Consider the following 17,451-nt stretch of genomic DNA (forward strand, 5'->3'; position numbering starts at 1 on the left):
CCAAACCCACTGTGCTCTCTTGGACACACAGGGCCTAATGCTATGTGGTAGCTTTTGGTGGAAGTCACAGAAGGCATTGTGTCAGGCTGACAAAGTTGAGAGCAGGGCCAACAGGTGTGAGAGGCCCTCTATAACTCACCAGAAACACCAGGAAGTGCTCTAGACCTTTCTCAGGGCTAAGCATGGCCTGTGCCACCTGACTGAGGCTTCAGCCACCCCATAAGGTAATACAGACATGCCCCAGATTTACAGATAAGAAAACCAAGGCTCTGCAACACCAAGTGAATTTCTTGAAGTTATCTTGCAAGAAAGATGCAGAACCAGAATTTGAACTCAGGCTGGAGTGACTCAGGGGGTTCTGTGTAAGTCTGGAGGATAGCAGCCCCATCCTCACCTCCCCAATCCCACAGGGGAGGCAGTCTGGGGGTGGAGTTACAAGGCAGCCGCTCAGAACCAAGGTCAATTCAAGGGCCCTGTGGTCCAAGTGAGCTGTGACCTTCCAGATCCAGCTGTACGTGGTGAGCTGTTTACAGCCAAGGCAGTGGCTTCTATAGGGGTCTGCCTCAGTCAAGCACCTGGAACTCAGGGCTTCACACTTAGAAAGCAGGCGTTCTACCGCTTCAGCCACACCTCCAGCCCAATTTTTTTTTCAGTATGGGGATTTGAACTCAGGGCTTCATGCTTGCTAGGCTCATGTTCTGTATTGAAGTTACTATTTTTTGTTTTGTTTTGTTTTTTGGTGGAACTGGGGTTTGAATTCAGGTTGTCATGCTTGCAAAGCAGGTGCTTTACCACTTGAGCCACACCTCTAGTCCAAGTTATTATTTTTTTAGCAGTACTGGGGTTTTGAACTCTGAACCTTGTGCCTGCTAGGTAGGTGTTCTACCACTTAAGCCATGCCCCCAGCCCTAAACAGGGTATCATCTTCCTTCCTTCCTTCCTCTCTCCCTCCCTTTTTTCCTTTCTTCCTTCCCTCCTTTCTTTTCTTCCTTCTTTGTTCACCTCTGGCTCTCTCTTCAGAGTAAGATCTTAAAGTACACATGCACACACATGCACACTCTCTCACTGGGAGTCCCCATACATGGCATTTCTCAAACTCTAAGGTGCAGTTCTTGTGAAAGTACAGACAGTAATTGGCAGGTCTGGGTAAAGGGCCCATGTTCTGCTCTCTAAAGTGTTACCATGTAACTTCGGAGGGGGGAGGCTGTCAAGCTACCTGCTCTGGTTGCTGGGCCAGGCTGGGGCGGAGTCACGAGAGGACAGGGAGATGCAGACACAGGGTCCTTCCACTCTTGTTAGCCTCCCCCTACATAAGGGCTGGGGCACTGTTGCATCTGGAGAGAGAGGGGGTCTGAGCACAGGGCATCTTAGTGCCCTGGCTCCTGCCCTTGGTGGGGAGACTTAGACTGAGGTGGTAGACTGTTTTGAAGGGCTGGTTTCTGTAACACGTGCTGACAGGACAGTGATCCACAATGGTCCTGACCGCAGACTGGGGGAGAAATACGTTTGACTTTTGGAAGTTCCAAGGCTTCCCCAAACACCACGAACTCTACCTAGCTGCCCTCGAAGGCAAAAGCACTGAGCAGTGAGGAAACAAGAACCTCATTGAACTTGCTCTGTGATCTGAGGGGCCCACCAGCCTCAGTTTCCCTATCTGAATCCTAGCTATTGCAGGTTTGTGCCTGAGACGTTTCGATGGGACAGTGGATGAGCCTGGAGGTGTCCTGAGACCATGTGTACACACGGCTCACAGCTTGTAGCTTTTGGGGTGGGATTTCTGGCCAGGGGGAGTCTCCGCTGCTGTTCTAACAAGCCCACATGGGGCTGTTTTTCACGGCACCATCGATCCAGCTAAACCAGGGAGATACATTACATCTCCTTGGAGGTCAGGGGTCCCGCAGCCCAGCTGGTAAATCGCCTTGGGGCTGTGTTTGAAAGCCGTGCCCTATGTTTTGGCTCCTTGGGGCTAGGGCGAAGCTGCTGAAGTTTGATATGGCTCTGGGGGGCTGACGGGGTCAAAGAGCTCCAGCCCAGGGAGGGACAAATAGATCGATGGGAAACTGCCATGACCTTGTGACCTCAGAGATGGCTTCAAACCATGTTTTCAACATGCGCTAGTAAATCTGGGAGGTGGGTCTTCCTCCCCTGGGACAGTGAGTTTGGGAAGGACTGGGACGGGGATGCCAGGGAAGTGAGGGACCGGGGCCCATCGTCTATGTGCCCCAAATGCCCCAGCAACAGCTAGGCTGGGTTTGGTTGGTCCTCCTGTGCCATCATGCCATGAGGCACAGCACTTTACAGTTTGCACCACACTCCCCAGACCCATCCTTGCTGGAGCAGACTTGGGAGACTGGGCTTGGACATGGCCCAGGTTGCCCGGCTTACAGGTGGCTGCACTGTGGAAGGATTGCAAATAGGTCAGTCTAACTGGATGTCAAAATTCAACGGGGGTCCAGACAGGTGGGTCTGAGGCCCCAGAGGAGGCCAGAGACCTAAAGGAGCCACTGGAGGTCAGGTCAGGGTGGGAGAGGAGAAAATGACCCGAGCCACAAATTTGAGTTCCAGGAAGTTCTCACAGGTTTTGGTGTGGAGCTTGAGCTTCCTCAGCATCATGGCTCTTCGGCCCCTACCATCTTCTCTGGCATTTATCCCATGGGCCAGACCGGGGTTCAAATCCCATCTCTGCACCTGACCTTTCTGCTGCGTGGATGTGGGCCAGTGGCATCTTCACCCTTGCTTTCTCTGCCCGTGTTTCTCTGAGCATTAGAGGTCTGACCAAGAGGACCCTGGTACATGCCTGGGATCAAGGTGGTCACGTGGTTGCTATCCAGCATCCCCTCATCCAGTGGCCTCAGTCTTTCTTCTTTCTGATGTCTGGCTCTCCTGGTCTCTGGGGTTTCTCCAGGCTGTCCTCTGAAGACAACTGCAGGAGGTGACGCCAACACACCTGCCAGATCCCTGGTGTTCCCCCCAGGTGGGCCTGGGATGCAGACAGTGCAGCAGAGTCTGGAAGACACCAGGCCACATTCTCCTCTATTCTGCCCTCTTTCTTGGGGTGGGGCAAGGTAGAAGGGAAGCCCCTCTGTCTTCATGTCCTGCTGGACCTTGCACAGTCCCTGGGGTGAGGCCCAGCCAGAGTCTGGTGGACCCTGCTTCCAGCTCAGTTTTGCCTTGACTACCTGGCAAGATCTGTGCCCTTCTCTCTGGGCCGCCATCTCCCTGTCTGTACAATGACTGGTGTTTCCTAAATGTACCAAGCACACCTGGTTGTCTCAGAGATGATTTAGGACGAACACTGGACCTGTTGTGATAAACTTATTCTCCAAATTCTCTCCTATTTCTTCTCATTGTGTCCTGGAAACTTAGGATGGTAGCAAATTGAAGACTCACTTTCTTGTTTGATGTTTGAACATTAAAAAATATTCTTAGCTGGATGTGGTAGTACACACCTGTAATCTCAGCACTAGGGAGACTGAGGCAGGAGGATCATAAGTTTGAGGCCAGACTGGGCTGCCTAGAGTGAGCACCAGGCCAGGCTGGGCTGCGTGTAACATAAAATTCACCGTTAACCATCTTTACGTGTAGAGTTTGGTAATATTAATCAACTCACTTTTTCTTTTTTTCGGCAGTACTGGGGTTTGAACTCAGGGCCTCTTGCTTGCTAGGCAGACACTACCACTTAAGCCACTCCACCAGCTCTTTTTTGTGTAGGGTATTTTCGAGATAGGGTCTCACAATCTATTTCCTTGGGGCTGGCTTTGAACCATGATCCTCCTGATCTCTGCCTCCTAAGTAGCTAGGATTATAGGCGTGAGCCGCCGGTGGCCGCCTCAAATTACTTTTCAACAGGGAGAAAGCAGAGTGCCTTAAAGGAAGACAAGGAAGTCCCAATTTGATGCCCAGAGCCAGAACAGGGGCTTCTGGACACACATACTCCTGGTGGATGGGCAGACCCAGGTGTTCCTGGGCTGAAGTCCTGGCTCTGATTCTCACAGCTGGGTGGCTTTAGGCAGGAGTTTAACTTCTCTGGGCCTCTGCACCTGTGTAAGAGGACTGCCACTCCCGGTCCCAGAGGGTCAGGCTGGCATGGGTATTAGAGATAATCCCACAGGGGCACCTAAGGTCATTGTTTCTGTTGTCCACATTAACCAGGGCTGAGCAGGATTGGCTGGGAGGCACCACTTCCCAGGCGCCCAGGAAGAGGTGGCTCTGTGCACATCAGCCATTAGGACATTTCTTCCTGCTTCTTTTTTTCTGCACTCTGCCTGGTGCTGGCCAAGTGCACAGATCTTCCCCAGATCTCCTCTTTTGCATTAGGCAAGGTACCAGGTACCCTTTTTTACAAACCATCCCCCTCCTGACGCTTCCCAGGACACAGCCAGAGTGGGAGCCAAGCGGCCCAGGAGATCCCATTACAGGCAGCTGGGCCTTACCTGTCTGCTTTCTCCCACGGGGCAGGGACTACACAAAGGGCATGTCACTGACCACTGAGATTGAGTGACCAGATTGCAGGGGTCGGAGGGTGGCTGTGGAGTCCTCTTGTCTTCCTCTGGGACGGGGTCTAGACGGGCTGCTCCCCCAGGCCACCCCTTTGTCCTGGGCCCCTCTGTGTCTGCAGCCCCAGAAGTCAGGGCTATGACTGCTGCTTGCCTTGTGGGCAAGCCCCGGCCACCAGCTTCCCAGTGATCTGGTCTGGGACTCAGATAAAGCCTCCTTTCAGAGCTCGGTGCTGGCGGCTCAGGGGGCCTGGGGAGGACTACTGGGGTCTGCAGAGTTGCCAGACAAAGCCGCCTTGTTGGGAGGGCTCAGAGGGAACAGGGATCCCACTCCCTGAGAGAGCCTTCCCCTTAGGGGCTTGCCAGGGTGCAGGGGCTAACCACTTCAGGAGTGGGGCCGTGAGCCTCACGGAGCCCCGGGCACACGAGGGCAGGGGTTTGGGGCTGAGGGGCCTGGGAGCACAAGGAGCAGAACTTCTGAGTCCCGAAGGGAGCTGGTGACTGTGGCTGCCACCTGACCTGCCTTTCCTTGGGGACTGGGTGATGGCACTGGGGGTTGAACTCAGGGCGTCGTTCTTGCCAGGCAGGCGCTCTATCACTTGAGCTCTTTTTGCTTTAGTTGTTTCTCAAATAGGGTCTTGAATTTATGTCTAGACTGGGTTGGACCATGCTCCTTCTATTTAAGTTTCCCATGTAGCTTGGATGCCAGGTGTGTACCATCACGCCCAGCTTTTATCAGTTGAGATAGGGTCTCACAAATTTTTGCCCCAGCTGGCCTCAAATTGCGATCCTCCTGATGCCTGACTCCCAAGTAGTTAGGATTACAGGCATGAACCAACAAGCCCAGCTTCCAGAGGTAACCTGGTATGCTTAGAGTAAACCCGATGCCTGCGTCTCACCCACCTCCTGGCTCCTCATCCCTCTCTCCTAAGCCCATACTCAACTCCTTTGGTTCCCAGAGCTTCTGGCCTCTGCACACCAACTGCCTCTGCCTGGAACGTCGCCCCCATCCTTTTCACAGGTTATTCTGTTCACCCCCCCTTGGAGCCTCCAAAGCCCCCGAGCTGCCCCGTACTACGTAAGCTTGTGTGTTTCCTTTTCTTCCGTGTCCCCGGCTCCTCCAGCAAGGCAGAGTGCATGGGGCGGATGAGTGCAAAGACAATTGCTGAATGAGGAGCGAGTCCCCTCCCCAGGGTGCCGTTGAGGCACATAGGAGTGGACGGAGCAGCCAGGTCTGGGTCTGGGGACCACGTGAGCCTTGTTCAGGACCTCTTGCCCACAGCTGCAGCGCGTCATCCTCAGGCCATTCCCACCCAGAATAAGGAGGCCTCGGACCCCTCTTCCTTCTCTCCTAGCATACACATGTCACCAGGGCTGCTCCTGTAGAACCATGGCCCAGGACATCTGTCTTCATGAACAGGGCCTGGCGGGTGGGGCCCAGGGGATGAGCAGTGAAGATGAATGGAGGCGAGAGTGGGACCTGTGAGTGGGCCACACGGACATAAATAAATGATCACAAACAGCCGGGGTGGGGGGTCCCCACAATGAGTTCTCCAACCTCAGGCAGGGGTGGGGTCAGCTGGGCCCCAGATGGAAAAGCCTCCTGTTTCACAGCCGCTTCATTACGTCTTAACTGAGTGGCCGGCTGGGTCCCTGTGAGCCCCTGTGGGGTGGCGGTGGCAGTGGACACGCTAATGTCATGATTAGTCACAATTGGTGTTTGTTCTCTCCCCAGGGTCAGGCGTGGGGGTGGAAGAGCATGGGTGGGGCACCAACAGAATGGTAATGAATAGTACAAAGAGGTCAGACGTTCTCGTTTGTGGGACAGTCACTGGGTGTCCATCCCGTATAAGCCCTGTGTATAACTGTTCCTCTGGGCCCATTTTGCAGATGAGGACGCAGAGTCTCTGAAAGATGAAGTGATTGGCACCCTCCAGTTTTGCCTGGGTTCTATCGCGGTGGGGGGGGGGGGCAGGGGACATTATGACTTGTGGTTCCCAGGATGCTTGTGGCTCTGCAGCGAGGTCTCCAGGGCCCTGGTAGTGCAGATAACCTTTCCTGGCGATGCTGGTGAACATGGCTTTGTATGGGTGGGGGCAGGGAAGGCAGGTATGGGCTCCGTCTGCACACTGGGTCCTACTTATACTCCAGGTTCTAAGAACCACCAAGGAGCCTGCTTATCAGGCCTCCTGCTCCTGTGGGTGCCATCGGTCTCCATCTCTCCAGGCCTGAGACTTATTTATGTAGTTATTGGTACTGGGGTTTAAGCTCAAAGCCTCATACTTGCTAGGTAGGTGCTCTACCACTTGAGCTACTCTACCAGCCCTATTTTCTGCATTGGGTATTTTCAGATAGGGTCTTTCAAACTATTTGCCCAGGTTGGCTTTGAACCTCCTTGATCCTCCTGGTCTCTGCCTCCTGAGTATCTAGGATTACAGGCCTGAGCCACTGGCACCGGGCCCAGGCCTATGGCTTTGAAGTGTCAGCAGACACCAGACTCACTCTGGTTAAGAAGGTGGATTTCTGAGCCCCAGACTCAGGTACCTGCCTGTTTAGCGAGACACTCGTCGTTTCAAAGCCACAGAGGTAAGCAGCCCTGAGTGCCTCCTGTTGGCCTGCTCAGGCTCATCTAGAGCTCTGATAAATGCTCTAGATCCATGTCTAAAATTCTGTGGCCTGTCCCACCCCAAGCCCTCAGGGATCTCACCAACAGGGACCCATGGAGCCACCTAGAGGAGAGTTCTGGAGGGGCTTTGAACTTGTGGAGCTGCAAAAGTGACATGGAAAGAAAGGAAGGTCTTTGAGGTCAAACCGTTTGGTGTACATTTGGGGAAACTGAGGCCTGAAAGGTTAAGGGACCTGCCTGAGGTCAAGTGGTAGGTTTGTGGCAGAGTCAGCCTAGCCACTTCAAGCTGCTTGGAGAAATGGTCATCTGGGATGCCTCCAGCAGAGGGTCAGTCCTCACTGCTGTGTCCCGCAAAGTGCTGCAGAGGATACTTAAAGGCCATTAAAATAAATGCCCAGGGCCTGGCCTCTAGCAGCTGCTCAGTTAGTGTTTGTGAGAAGAGCTGAGCTCTTCCAGGGTAACAGGCTCGGTGTCCAGCCAGCCAGGAGGAGGAAGATGGATCGGGGTCCTGCTGTGCAGGGGACGAGACCAATGCCCTTCTTCCCCTCCCCACTGTGAAGAGACCTTAGTCTCATTATTGCAAGGTCACACTGGGCTTGAAATGAGTGAGACATCAGTAAGTGGCAGGGACTGTGTCCAGCCTCGAAGGCATTTAAATTTTAGTTTAATCGTGAAGCACTAAGCCAGCTGATATAAGCCTCATGGTGGTGGGTTTGCCGTAGTCATGTTGTGGGTGGCACTGGCTGGGGACTTTGATGAAAGTAGCCCTGGGCAAACCACTGGCCTCAGTTTTCCCACCTGTGCTAGAAGGACTGGGCTGTGATCTCCTCTGAGGCTTTGTGTCAGAAGACCAGCATGCAGCAAGGCTACTGTGGCTTTAAAAGTGCCTGGAACGCCCTGGTGGAAGCAGTGACAGTGGTGAGCCACTGAGCTGAGCCTGCTGGTGCGTGGGCCACCTGCGGAGTCCTCCACAGCTGGAAAGATTAGTCTCTTCCACTAGAAAGCACCCATTACCATGTTCCAATGGCCATCACTTCCGCTAGGAGAGCCGCAGATGAGGTATCGATCGCGCTGACCCCAGGCTAGCCCTTTCCCCAGCCTGAGGGCCGTGCAGATCAGCAGTGCGAGCAAGTGCAGCGGTCTAGGCCCTGGGGCCTCCTGTGCACGGCGACTCTGAGCTTTGGGATCCAGGTAGAGCTGACAGCAGCTGCACCAGGGGGGCTGGCTTAGGCTGGCCTTCCAGGTTTGAGGCAGGCTGAGGGCTGGGCTCCGCACCTGAATTTCATGTGTGCTTTCAAATCAGAATGGGAAATGGGAAGGGGACATTCCAACAGGCCTTGAGCCTCTGAGCCTCAGGAAGGGGCTTTGGACTGTCATGGGGAGTTTTGAGTTGACTGTGGTAGGTGACAAGAAAGCTGGACTGGGCTGGCGGAGGAGTGGTTCAGCCACTGAGTGGCTCAGTGGTAAGAGTGCCTGCCTAGCAGGTGTGAGACCCTGAGTTCAAACTGCAGTACTGGAAAGAGAGAGAGAGAGAGAGAGAGAGAGAGAGAGAGAGAGAGAGAGAGAACAAGGCTGGACTGATGCACCTCTTGGGTGCCCAATGAGGGCTTTGGGACCAGGAGGGGCCACCAGGATCTCCACATTGCCTTTGTCCTCTTGAATCTTGAGCTCCTTCCCCGGTACCACTGCCTGCCAGAAGCTCCTGACTTCAGCTGTGTCTCCCTCCATTCGGCGTCTGTAGCACCAGCCCAGGAAAAAGGGATGCCCTGGGACCGTGGCCCTGGGGAGCAGATGGCTCATGAGGATGGGATCTTTTCCCTCCCTGTCCCCGCCCCTCGGCAATGGAGCTGGGCACATTGTAGGAGTGGACAGTAAGCAGAGGCACGAGCAGCCTCCTTCACTCATTCACTTTTCTGCTTGAGCCACACCTCCAGTCCATTTTGCGCTGGTTATTTTGGAAATGGGGGTCTCACAAGCTACTTGCCCAGGCTGGCCTCGAACCTCAATCCTCCCAATTTTAGTCTCCCAAGTAGCTAGGAATACAGGCGTGAGCTACTGGCACTGGGCTTTAATAGTGAATTTTGAAAATACGCAAAACAGAGTATTATAATGAACACTCACACATCCATCCAGCGCCAAAGATTCCACCTTCATCTGCTTCCCCCTCCCACATGAATTCAAAGCAAATTCAGATGGCATATGACTGCACCTCTCTTTTTGGTGGCACTGGGGTTTGAACTCAAGGCCTGTGCTTACTGGATAAATGCTCTACCACTTGAGCCATACCTGCAATCCCCTTTTTCTTTAGTTTATTGTTCAGACAGGGTCTTGCACTTTTGCCTGTGCCAACCCTCCTACCTTTACCTCCCATGTAGCTGGGATTACAGGCATGAGCCACCAGTGCTGGGCAGGGTTGGGTATTTTTGAGATAGGGTTTCGTTTTGCCCAGGCTGGCTTTGAACTGTTATCCTCCTGATCTCTGCCTTCTGAGTAGCTGGGATTATAGTGTGAGTCACAGAAAGTCTGGCTCCAACCAGTCTTGTTACCAGTGGTTGGGGTGTTCCAGATGTTCCCCCAGCTCCTGGATGCAATGTCTAAGATTAGGAAACTGATCCAGGAGCAGCAGAAGAACTGAGAAGAGTAAAGAATGATTTATTAGCAAGGCAGAAGTATACCTCATGAGGTGAGGGGGGCAGTTCAGGTTAAGACTGGCTGCACGGAAGCTGTGGAGCTTTGGGGTTTACCCAATAAGCTGGGTGGCTGAAAACCAAGGATCCTCCCCTGTGACTGTCCCCAAATAGTTTGCCCCTGCATAGCGGCTGCCCAAGTGTGGGAAGGCACACACCTATGCATCTGATTCTCTTTGCCTTTTACAGTTTAATCTTGATGTGGGGAGTGGGTTTTATAAAGATATACGACCACTGTCTAAATCATTGGTCACCTGAGGGTTTCAAAATGGAGCCTGGCAGCCCAGGGCACTTCCTTTTTCCTGCTCATTCCTACCTAGCTGTATAGATAACATTCTGGCTCTACTACTGGAGCCCCTCTGCCAGCCCATCAGCAATTATGTTTTGAATAAGGTCTCAAGGTTGTGCCAGGGACGGCCTCAGCTGTGCTTCTCCTATTTATATCTCCTGAATAGTTGGGATGACAGGTACACGCCACCATGCCCACAACCAACTGGTGTTTGTCCTTAAATGCAAAATTGGCCAGGCACTAGTGGTTCACGCCTGTAATCCTAGCTACTCAGGAGGCAGAGATCAGGAGGATCTCAGTTTGAAGCCAGCCCAGGCAAGTAGTTCATGAGACGCCGTCTTGAAAAAACCCATCACAAAAAAGAGCTGGTGGAGTGGCTCAAGATGTAGGCCCTGAGTTCAAATCCCAGTACCGCACAAAAAGAAAGATAGGAAGGAAGAAAGGAAGGAAAGAAGGAAAGAAGGAAGGAGAAAGAAGGAAGGAAGAAAAGAAAAAGAAAGAAAGAAAGGGAGGGAGGGAGGAGGAAGGGTGGATGCTGGTGCCTCATGTCTGTAATTGTAGCTACTCAGGAGGCTGAGATGGGGAGGATTTCGGTTTGAGATCAGCCCAAGTAAATAGTTCATGAGACCCTATCTCCAAAATAATGCGAGCAAAACAGACTGGAGGTGTGACTCAAGCATTAGAGCGCCTGCTTTGCAAGAGCAAAGCCCTGAGTTCAAACCCCAGTATCACCAAAAAAAAAAAAAAGATGAATTTGAGGAGAGCTGTCATCTTGACAAGTTTTCCAAATTATGCACATGCTAGACCTCACCATTTATTTGGGTTTTGTTTAATTTCCCTTTGCAGTATCTTACGATTTTCAAAGTGCAAGTCTCACAAATTTTTTTATTCTAATTGTATTTTATTTAATTTATTTATTTACTTATTTTGGGACTGGGGCTTTTAAAGCAGGCACTCTGCTGCTTGAACCACACCTCCAGACCATTTCACTCTGGCTACTTTGGAGATGGGGGTCTTGTAAACTGTGTCCTAGGCTGGCCTCAGACTGCAGTCTTTAATATCTCAGCCTCCCAAGTAGCGCGGATTACAGGCACCAGCCTTTCATTTTATTTTTGTGCTCTTAAATGGAGTTTTGAACTTAATTTTCAAGTTGCTCCTGCTGGTGCGTTTGGTGTAAATGGCCTGGTGTGCTGCAAGACTGCGGAATGCTCTGACCCCTTCTAGAAACTACGTTGTGGGCTCCTTCATCTTCGCTTCAGACATGTCACACCATCTGCAAATAAGGACAGTTTTATTTCTTCCTTCCAGATCCTTATTCATTCTGTTTATTTTTCTTAGCTAACTGCAGTGACCGAGAGTCCCAGTAACACGTAAAGAAGTGATGAGATGGCCAATTTATTTCCGGCCTTCAGTGGGAAGCATTGAACCCTTTACCTTGAATTTGATGCTAACGGCAGAATGTTGGTTAAGGAAATTCCCTCCTGTTCCCAGCTTGCTTAGCGTGTTGTCACTGTTGACGTTGTTTTATGATCACTGCTGAATTTCGTCAGACACTTGTTCAGTATGCTTTGAAATGAGCTCTGTATTCTGTTAATATGATGAATTATGTTTATTGATTGTTAAATGTTAAACCAATTTTGCTTTTTTTTTTTTTTTTTTGCAGTACTGGGGTTTGAACTCAGGGCCTACACCTTGAGCCACTCCACCAAGATAGGGTCTTGAGAACTATTTGCCTGGGCTGGCTTTGAACCGCAGTCCTCCTGATCTCTGCCTCCTGAGTAGCTAGGAAGTGGTGTGAGTCACTGGTGCCTGGCTACACTTATACCTTACAATATAAAGTATACGTTCATTTACTATAAACTATGAAGAAGTATTGGGGCTGGGCGGGTAGGTCAATGGTTAGCGTGAGTGTGGCACACAGAGGCCCTGCACTCAACCCCCAACACCCCTCAAAAAAGTAAACTTATTCTGCCAAAATATTATGGGCATAAAAAGAACTTAACCGAGGGCTGCTGGAGCGGCTCAAGTGGTAGGGTGCCTGCCTAGCAAGTGTTAGGCCCTGAGTTCAACTCCCAGTAACACCAGCAAAACATAAAGAAACATCTCCAGTGTAAGCAGTGTTTGTAACTGGGTGGTGACTTGATGGGTAAGTTGTTTCTAGGTGTCTGGCTTTGCTTTTTGAAGTAAGATGATGCTTATCATCACAGCTAAAGTATAAACAAATAAGATCTTGGGTGTCAGCCAGGCCTGGGCATGGTCTTTGGCTCAGAGTGGCCTTGGCAATTCAGGGTCTCTGCACAGTGCTTATCCTAGTGTTGTTTTGAAGGTTCACTGAGGTAATGTGAAGAAATGGGTGCAAGAAAGGGCACAGAGTTCTGGAGTCAGTCCCTATCACCATGTGCATTTCTAATCAGAGAAAAGGAAGTTTTCTGTTTTGGCTTGGGTAGTGGGAATTAATCCTGGGGCCTTCAGTGCTGGGCAAGTGCACTGCCACTGGAGCCATGCAGGCCCCACGCCCTTTGTTGTCGTTTGTTTGGAGATGGGGTCTTGCTAACTTTGCCTGGGCTGGTCTGAACTTCTCTGCTTCTGCCTCCAATGTAACTGGGATTACAGCTGTAAGCCACCATGCCCAGCTGGAGAAAAAAGAAGTGTTAAAGACAAATCTTTTGAAAGAAACCCTAATTGACAAAGGCAGCAAAGAGGACGGCCAGGAGATCAGGTTCCAAGTCCAGGACCAGGTAGGACCCTGGGCACCCAGTGCCCAAGTCTTCCCAGTGAAGATGCCTGTTTGCAGGAAACAGAAACTCCCCACAAGCTGGAGTCCTCAATTCAGCATGAAAACCAGGGTGTTTCAGGCAATCCAGGACAAGCAATGCCACCAGTGTTCATGGTGTGGCAGGATAGGACTACACACTCTAAACCCAGGACCCATTCCCCTTCGCCTTCCACTTCCCCTTTCTCCCTCTGCTTCTCCAGTCTTCCCAGGACACCTAAATTGACTTGTCTTTCCTCCTGGCCAAGCGCTGAGACCCAATCCCCATGGGTGAGGTTCTGATTGGTCTAGCTCAGGTCAGGTGTCCAGTCACTGTCCAATCAGATATTAAGGGATGGAGCCACAGTATTCACATGGTTGCCTTGGGCCCTGGTTTGTAAACCAGCTATATAGAGGATCACTAGTCAGGGTTCCACAAAGCGCCATTAAATCCTGTGGTTTTTCTCTCCTGTGCCCAGGCTTCTCTCTCTTAAAAATTATTATTAGTATTTTTGTGGGACTGGGGTTTGAACTCAGGGTCTTACACTTGCTAGGCAGGTGCTCTCCCATTTGAGCCACTCCACCAGCCCTTTTTTGTGATGGGTATTTTCAAGTTAGAGTCTCTCCAACTATTTTCCCTGGCTAGCTTAAAACCTTGGTCCTCCTGATCTCTGTCTCCTGAGTAGCTAGGATTACAGGGGTGAGTCACTGGTGCCTAGCCAGGCTTTTCTTATTGGAGGTTCTTCCTCCTCCACAGTTTAGCCTGCTTTAGGCTACTCTTAAGCCAGCTCAGCTATGGTGGGGAAGTGTGGATATATTTTTGGTCATGGCCACCATATCCAGGAGTTCCCTGTGGGCTACGGGGAGGAGATGGTCCCCAGGGAAATGGCTATGGCCCAGCATGCTCCCACACCTGTTACCTAAACTCTCTTTGGCCTCCCTGGCACATGCTACTGTTGGGTGACAGAATCCCAGGCTGCCCTAAGCGGACACTTCTGGATTTCTAGTTTCTGTTGAGGATAAATAGGTTCTTTGGCAAATGATGGCCTTCGGCAGCTATTAGAAACCACAGAGGTTGAGCTAAGGAAAGCATTATGTCACATGCACACACCTCTGTAGAAATAAAGAAACAAAAGACTAATGTGTCTTCTTTTAATTGCTATTTTACAGCTTCCCTCTGAAGCTGCCCCCACCCTTCCTTGATGACCACTTTTGCAGGCTAAGGGGACCAGGGAACAAAGCTGGGGCCCAGCAGCCCCACTATGCTGCCTGGCAGGGAGAACAAGTCACAATTACAAATTATCACAACAATTAGTGCCTGTACTTGGGAGATGTGCAGGGAGAGGAGGCCCCAGCTCCTCATTGTCAGCGACTCTATTTGCCAGTGACCTTGCTCTGGAGGCGATGATATTCCTTCAGTCTGTAAACCAGATTGAAAACAAAGAAAAATTTAAATTAACAATAAAAACATGCATTCAGTTCCATTCATTCAGACAGGACTGGGGTGGGGGTGGGGGCAGCTGTTTGTTAAGATGTGTGTGAAGTTGTCTTTTTCTTCTGTCCCCTTTTCCCATCCTGGCCTCTCCTGCCCTGCAATCAGGATAATATAATTAATTTATCTGAGGGGAAAACATTGTTTGTCATTGTTGGAGACAAAGCATTTAACTGGCAATGGGAGAAATGAAGAGGCCATTATGAAACCCCAGTGTGTTCTGGGTCATTTAAAAGGGTTTATAGAGTCATAAAATACAAAGGGGTGCACAGGAGGCGGGGAGGAAGAGGTGACTGTGGGGAGAGGGAGGGCCTAGGGAGGTCAGGCTGGAGTCAGTGTCTCTCCTGGCCTGGGGTAGTTCTAGGGACAAGGGGCTGGCTTTGGGCCAAGGGCAGGTTGCTTGAGCAAGAAGAGAGACTATAACCTTCTTCCTGATCCCAGCCCCAGGAGAAGGAAGTTGGTAATGGAGAATCCAGAGCTGTACAGACAAGTCTTCCCAACTCAGCTCCACGACTTCCTAGCTATGTGACCCTGGGCCAGCTTCCAGGGAAATTTGTGTTAAGAATTAAGTTTGTCACTTAATCCTAGGAGAGAACCTGGGAGTGGCTTGGCCCATGGCAGCTGCTGTGATGAGTGTAGGGTGCTTGACCTTGAGCTGCTGGGCACTGCTATGGGCCAGTGCCTGGCCCATGTGCTCAGTTCCCACAGGCTCCTATGGAGTCTTCAGTGCGAGGCAGGTGCAGTTCACACTCTCCCTTGTGACTCTCAGAACTTGGGAAGGGATCTAGCACTCTACTGGAGAGCCAGGATTTGAACCCAAGTCTGAGTGACTTCCGACATTGTGCATCACTCCTTGGCTATGGAAAAGCAGATGACTAGGCAGCTGGCTTAGTTTTCTTTGCACCTCTAGGCCATATCCTCGGGGCCTATCAGAGAGCTCCTCACCTGAGGGAGTTGATGTTGATGAAGCCTGTGGCATCAATAGGTTCATAGTCGCCCTGCACGTTCATGCTGCAAAGAGACAGCAGACCTGTCAGTGACCCCTGGCTGCCTTTCCTAGGTGGAGCAAGCCTTCCCCAGTATGTCACCTTGTCATTCCATTTCTGTCCAGTTCCGGGAGCTGTCTTCTGTGCCAGGCCCCATGCCGGTGGCTGAGGACCCCAGCAGTGCCCAGTAGCCTCTTCTCTGTGTGTAATAAAGTGGCCGGCTAACAGCTGCCACTAGCTTGGGTCCTGGCTTGGTCAGCACTGGCCCCAGGAAATCCTTCTACAAACCACAGACCTCTGTGTGTTAACAAAGGACACACATCTGAACCAGCCCTGCTTTGGGGCCATGACGGGCTAAGAGGGGAGGATCCAGAAATGGCCAATGAAGGTCCAGAAGGGGTACAAATCCAAATAGACTGATGGCCTCTCTCAGGCTGCAGGGAGGCTGCTGGTATTTGCAGCATGTCCCACCAGCTTGCCTTTCCCCTAGTCAGACCCTGTGGAGTCCATCCTGAGACCTAGGCACCCCCACCTGAACTGTACCAGGTCACCTGCTGGACTTGGTGGTTCCCATCCTGCAGACCAACAGCCTTCATCTTTCAGCTCTTCTCCCCAGCACCCCCCGCCCAGCCACAGCAGCCAGTCACGTTTGGTGAGTGGATTTGCACGCCACCACATAGCCTGGGACAAGCGTGCAGCTCCCGGAGCTGTGGTCTGTGCCTGGTGAATGCCCCTGAAGGTGACTGCTCCCAGTATGATGGCAGCTGGCTCATGGAAGTAAGCCCTCAGTAGCACTGGCACGTCCATTCGTTCACTCACTCACTTTATTAAGTATGTACTACCTGCCAGGCCAGCTGTGCCAGGTGCAGAGGAAGCAAGAGCAAGACACAGACACGGCAACCCATCATCCATTGCTCCTCATTGAGTACAGCACTCAGGGCCCTACCCACTAGGGCTACGAGAACCAGGAGGTCCCTTGTCATGTCCTACTCTTAATCAGCCCCAGACCAGTTTCAGGACAAAGCAACCTCAAGTTCTCAATGACAAGGAGGTGGCCTGTGCTCTCAGGAGGGAGGGAAAAGAATACTGGGTGCGACTTTGCAACTGTGCCTCTGACTGGTTCTGTGTGGACTCTGGGAGTCTCTGTGTCTGACCTGACTGGCCTGGTGGTTTGTCCAGTCTGCCCTCCCACCGCAGAACCCTGGTCCTGACCTTCATCAGGCCTTGGAAGCTGGCACAGGGTACTCTCCACAGGAGAGACTTAGTCTCTCTCCCTCCCTCCCTTCCCTCTGGTACCCTCAGGACTTAGGTGCTGAAGCTACAAGAGTTGACTGTTGGCATGGTCCCACAGGGAGAAGATTCCAGTTTGCTTGTTGCACCATTTTTTTTTTTTTTGGGTGGCACCGGGGTTTGAACTCAGGGCCTCATGCTCGCTAGGCAGGCGCTCTACCATTTGAGCTATTGTTGCAGCCCATTTTTGTGTTGGGTATTTTTGAGATAGGTCTCTGGAACTATTTGTCTGGGACTGACTTTGAACCTCAATCCTCCTGATCTCTGCCTCCTGAGTAGCTAGGATTATAGGCGTGAGGCACTGGTGCCTAGCTTCCAGCTTGCTCGGAAGCCTCTCCTTGTACAAGTAGGTGCTGAGAAAAATAGGCCACACTAGGCCACCAACCTCTTTAATTCCCTTCAACACACCTTGCTCGGGGAGTGGGGTGGGGGTGCACAAAGCTTAACATAAACCTCCCCCCTAACTGTCCAGCAGGCTTCAGAAAGCTAGCCTCAGCCCGTCTGTACCTCCCACCCTTTGCAAGGGCCCTGTACCAGCCCAGGGAGAAGGCAGGGGGCTGAGCCCCTTCTCTCGCCTGGTCCATAGCACCCATCTGTCCTTTTGCCTCCATCCCTCAGAAGTCAAAACAACTCCCCTGTCCCTGTCCCCAGAACCAGCCTGTCAGCTGACCCTAGAAGCCCCTGCCAAGAGACAGTCCCACGAGTTCCGTGAGGTGTCCCTCAGGGACGAAAGCCCTTTTTTTTAAATCGTGGTTTGGGGTGGGATGGGGGGAGGTGGAAAAGGAGTTTACAATGATTTTTTTTTTCTTACCTCCCCTGACGGTCTACAGAAA

At 51.7% G+C, this 17,451-nt stretch overlaps 1 protein-coding gene across 2 annotated transcripts in view; it reads right to left on the minus strand.

Moving 5' to 3' along the window:
* Window positions 1-13,988: 13,988 nt before the first annotated feature.
* Ass1 (argininosuccinate synthase 1) overlaps window positions 13,989-17,451 on the minus strand; it is a 50,984-nt gene continuing 47,521 nt past the window's right edge. For both annotated transcript variants that reach the window (XM_020185253.2, XM_074052992.1), the window contains 2 exons: window positions 15,288-15,353; window positions 13,989-14,270 (listed from right to left, as the gene is read on the minus strand). In XM_020185253.2, coding sequence (XP_020040842.1) covers window positions 14,225-14,270; window positions 15,288-15,353 — 112 coding nt within the window. In that variant the 3' untranslated portion in view covers window positions 13,989-14,224. The remainder of the gene's footprint in view (window positions 14,271-15,287; window positions 15,354-17,451) is intronic.

Source organism: Castor canadensis, chromosome 13 (genome assembly GCF_047511655.1).
Source record: "Castor canadensis chromosome 13, mCasCan1.hap1v2, whole genome shotgun sequence".
NCBI classification, from domain to species: Eukaryota; Metazoa; Chordata; class Mammalia; order Rodentia; family Castoridae; genus Castor; species Castor canadensis.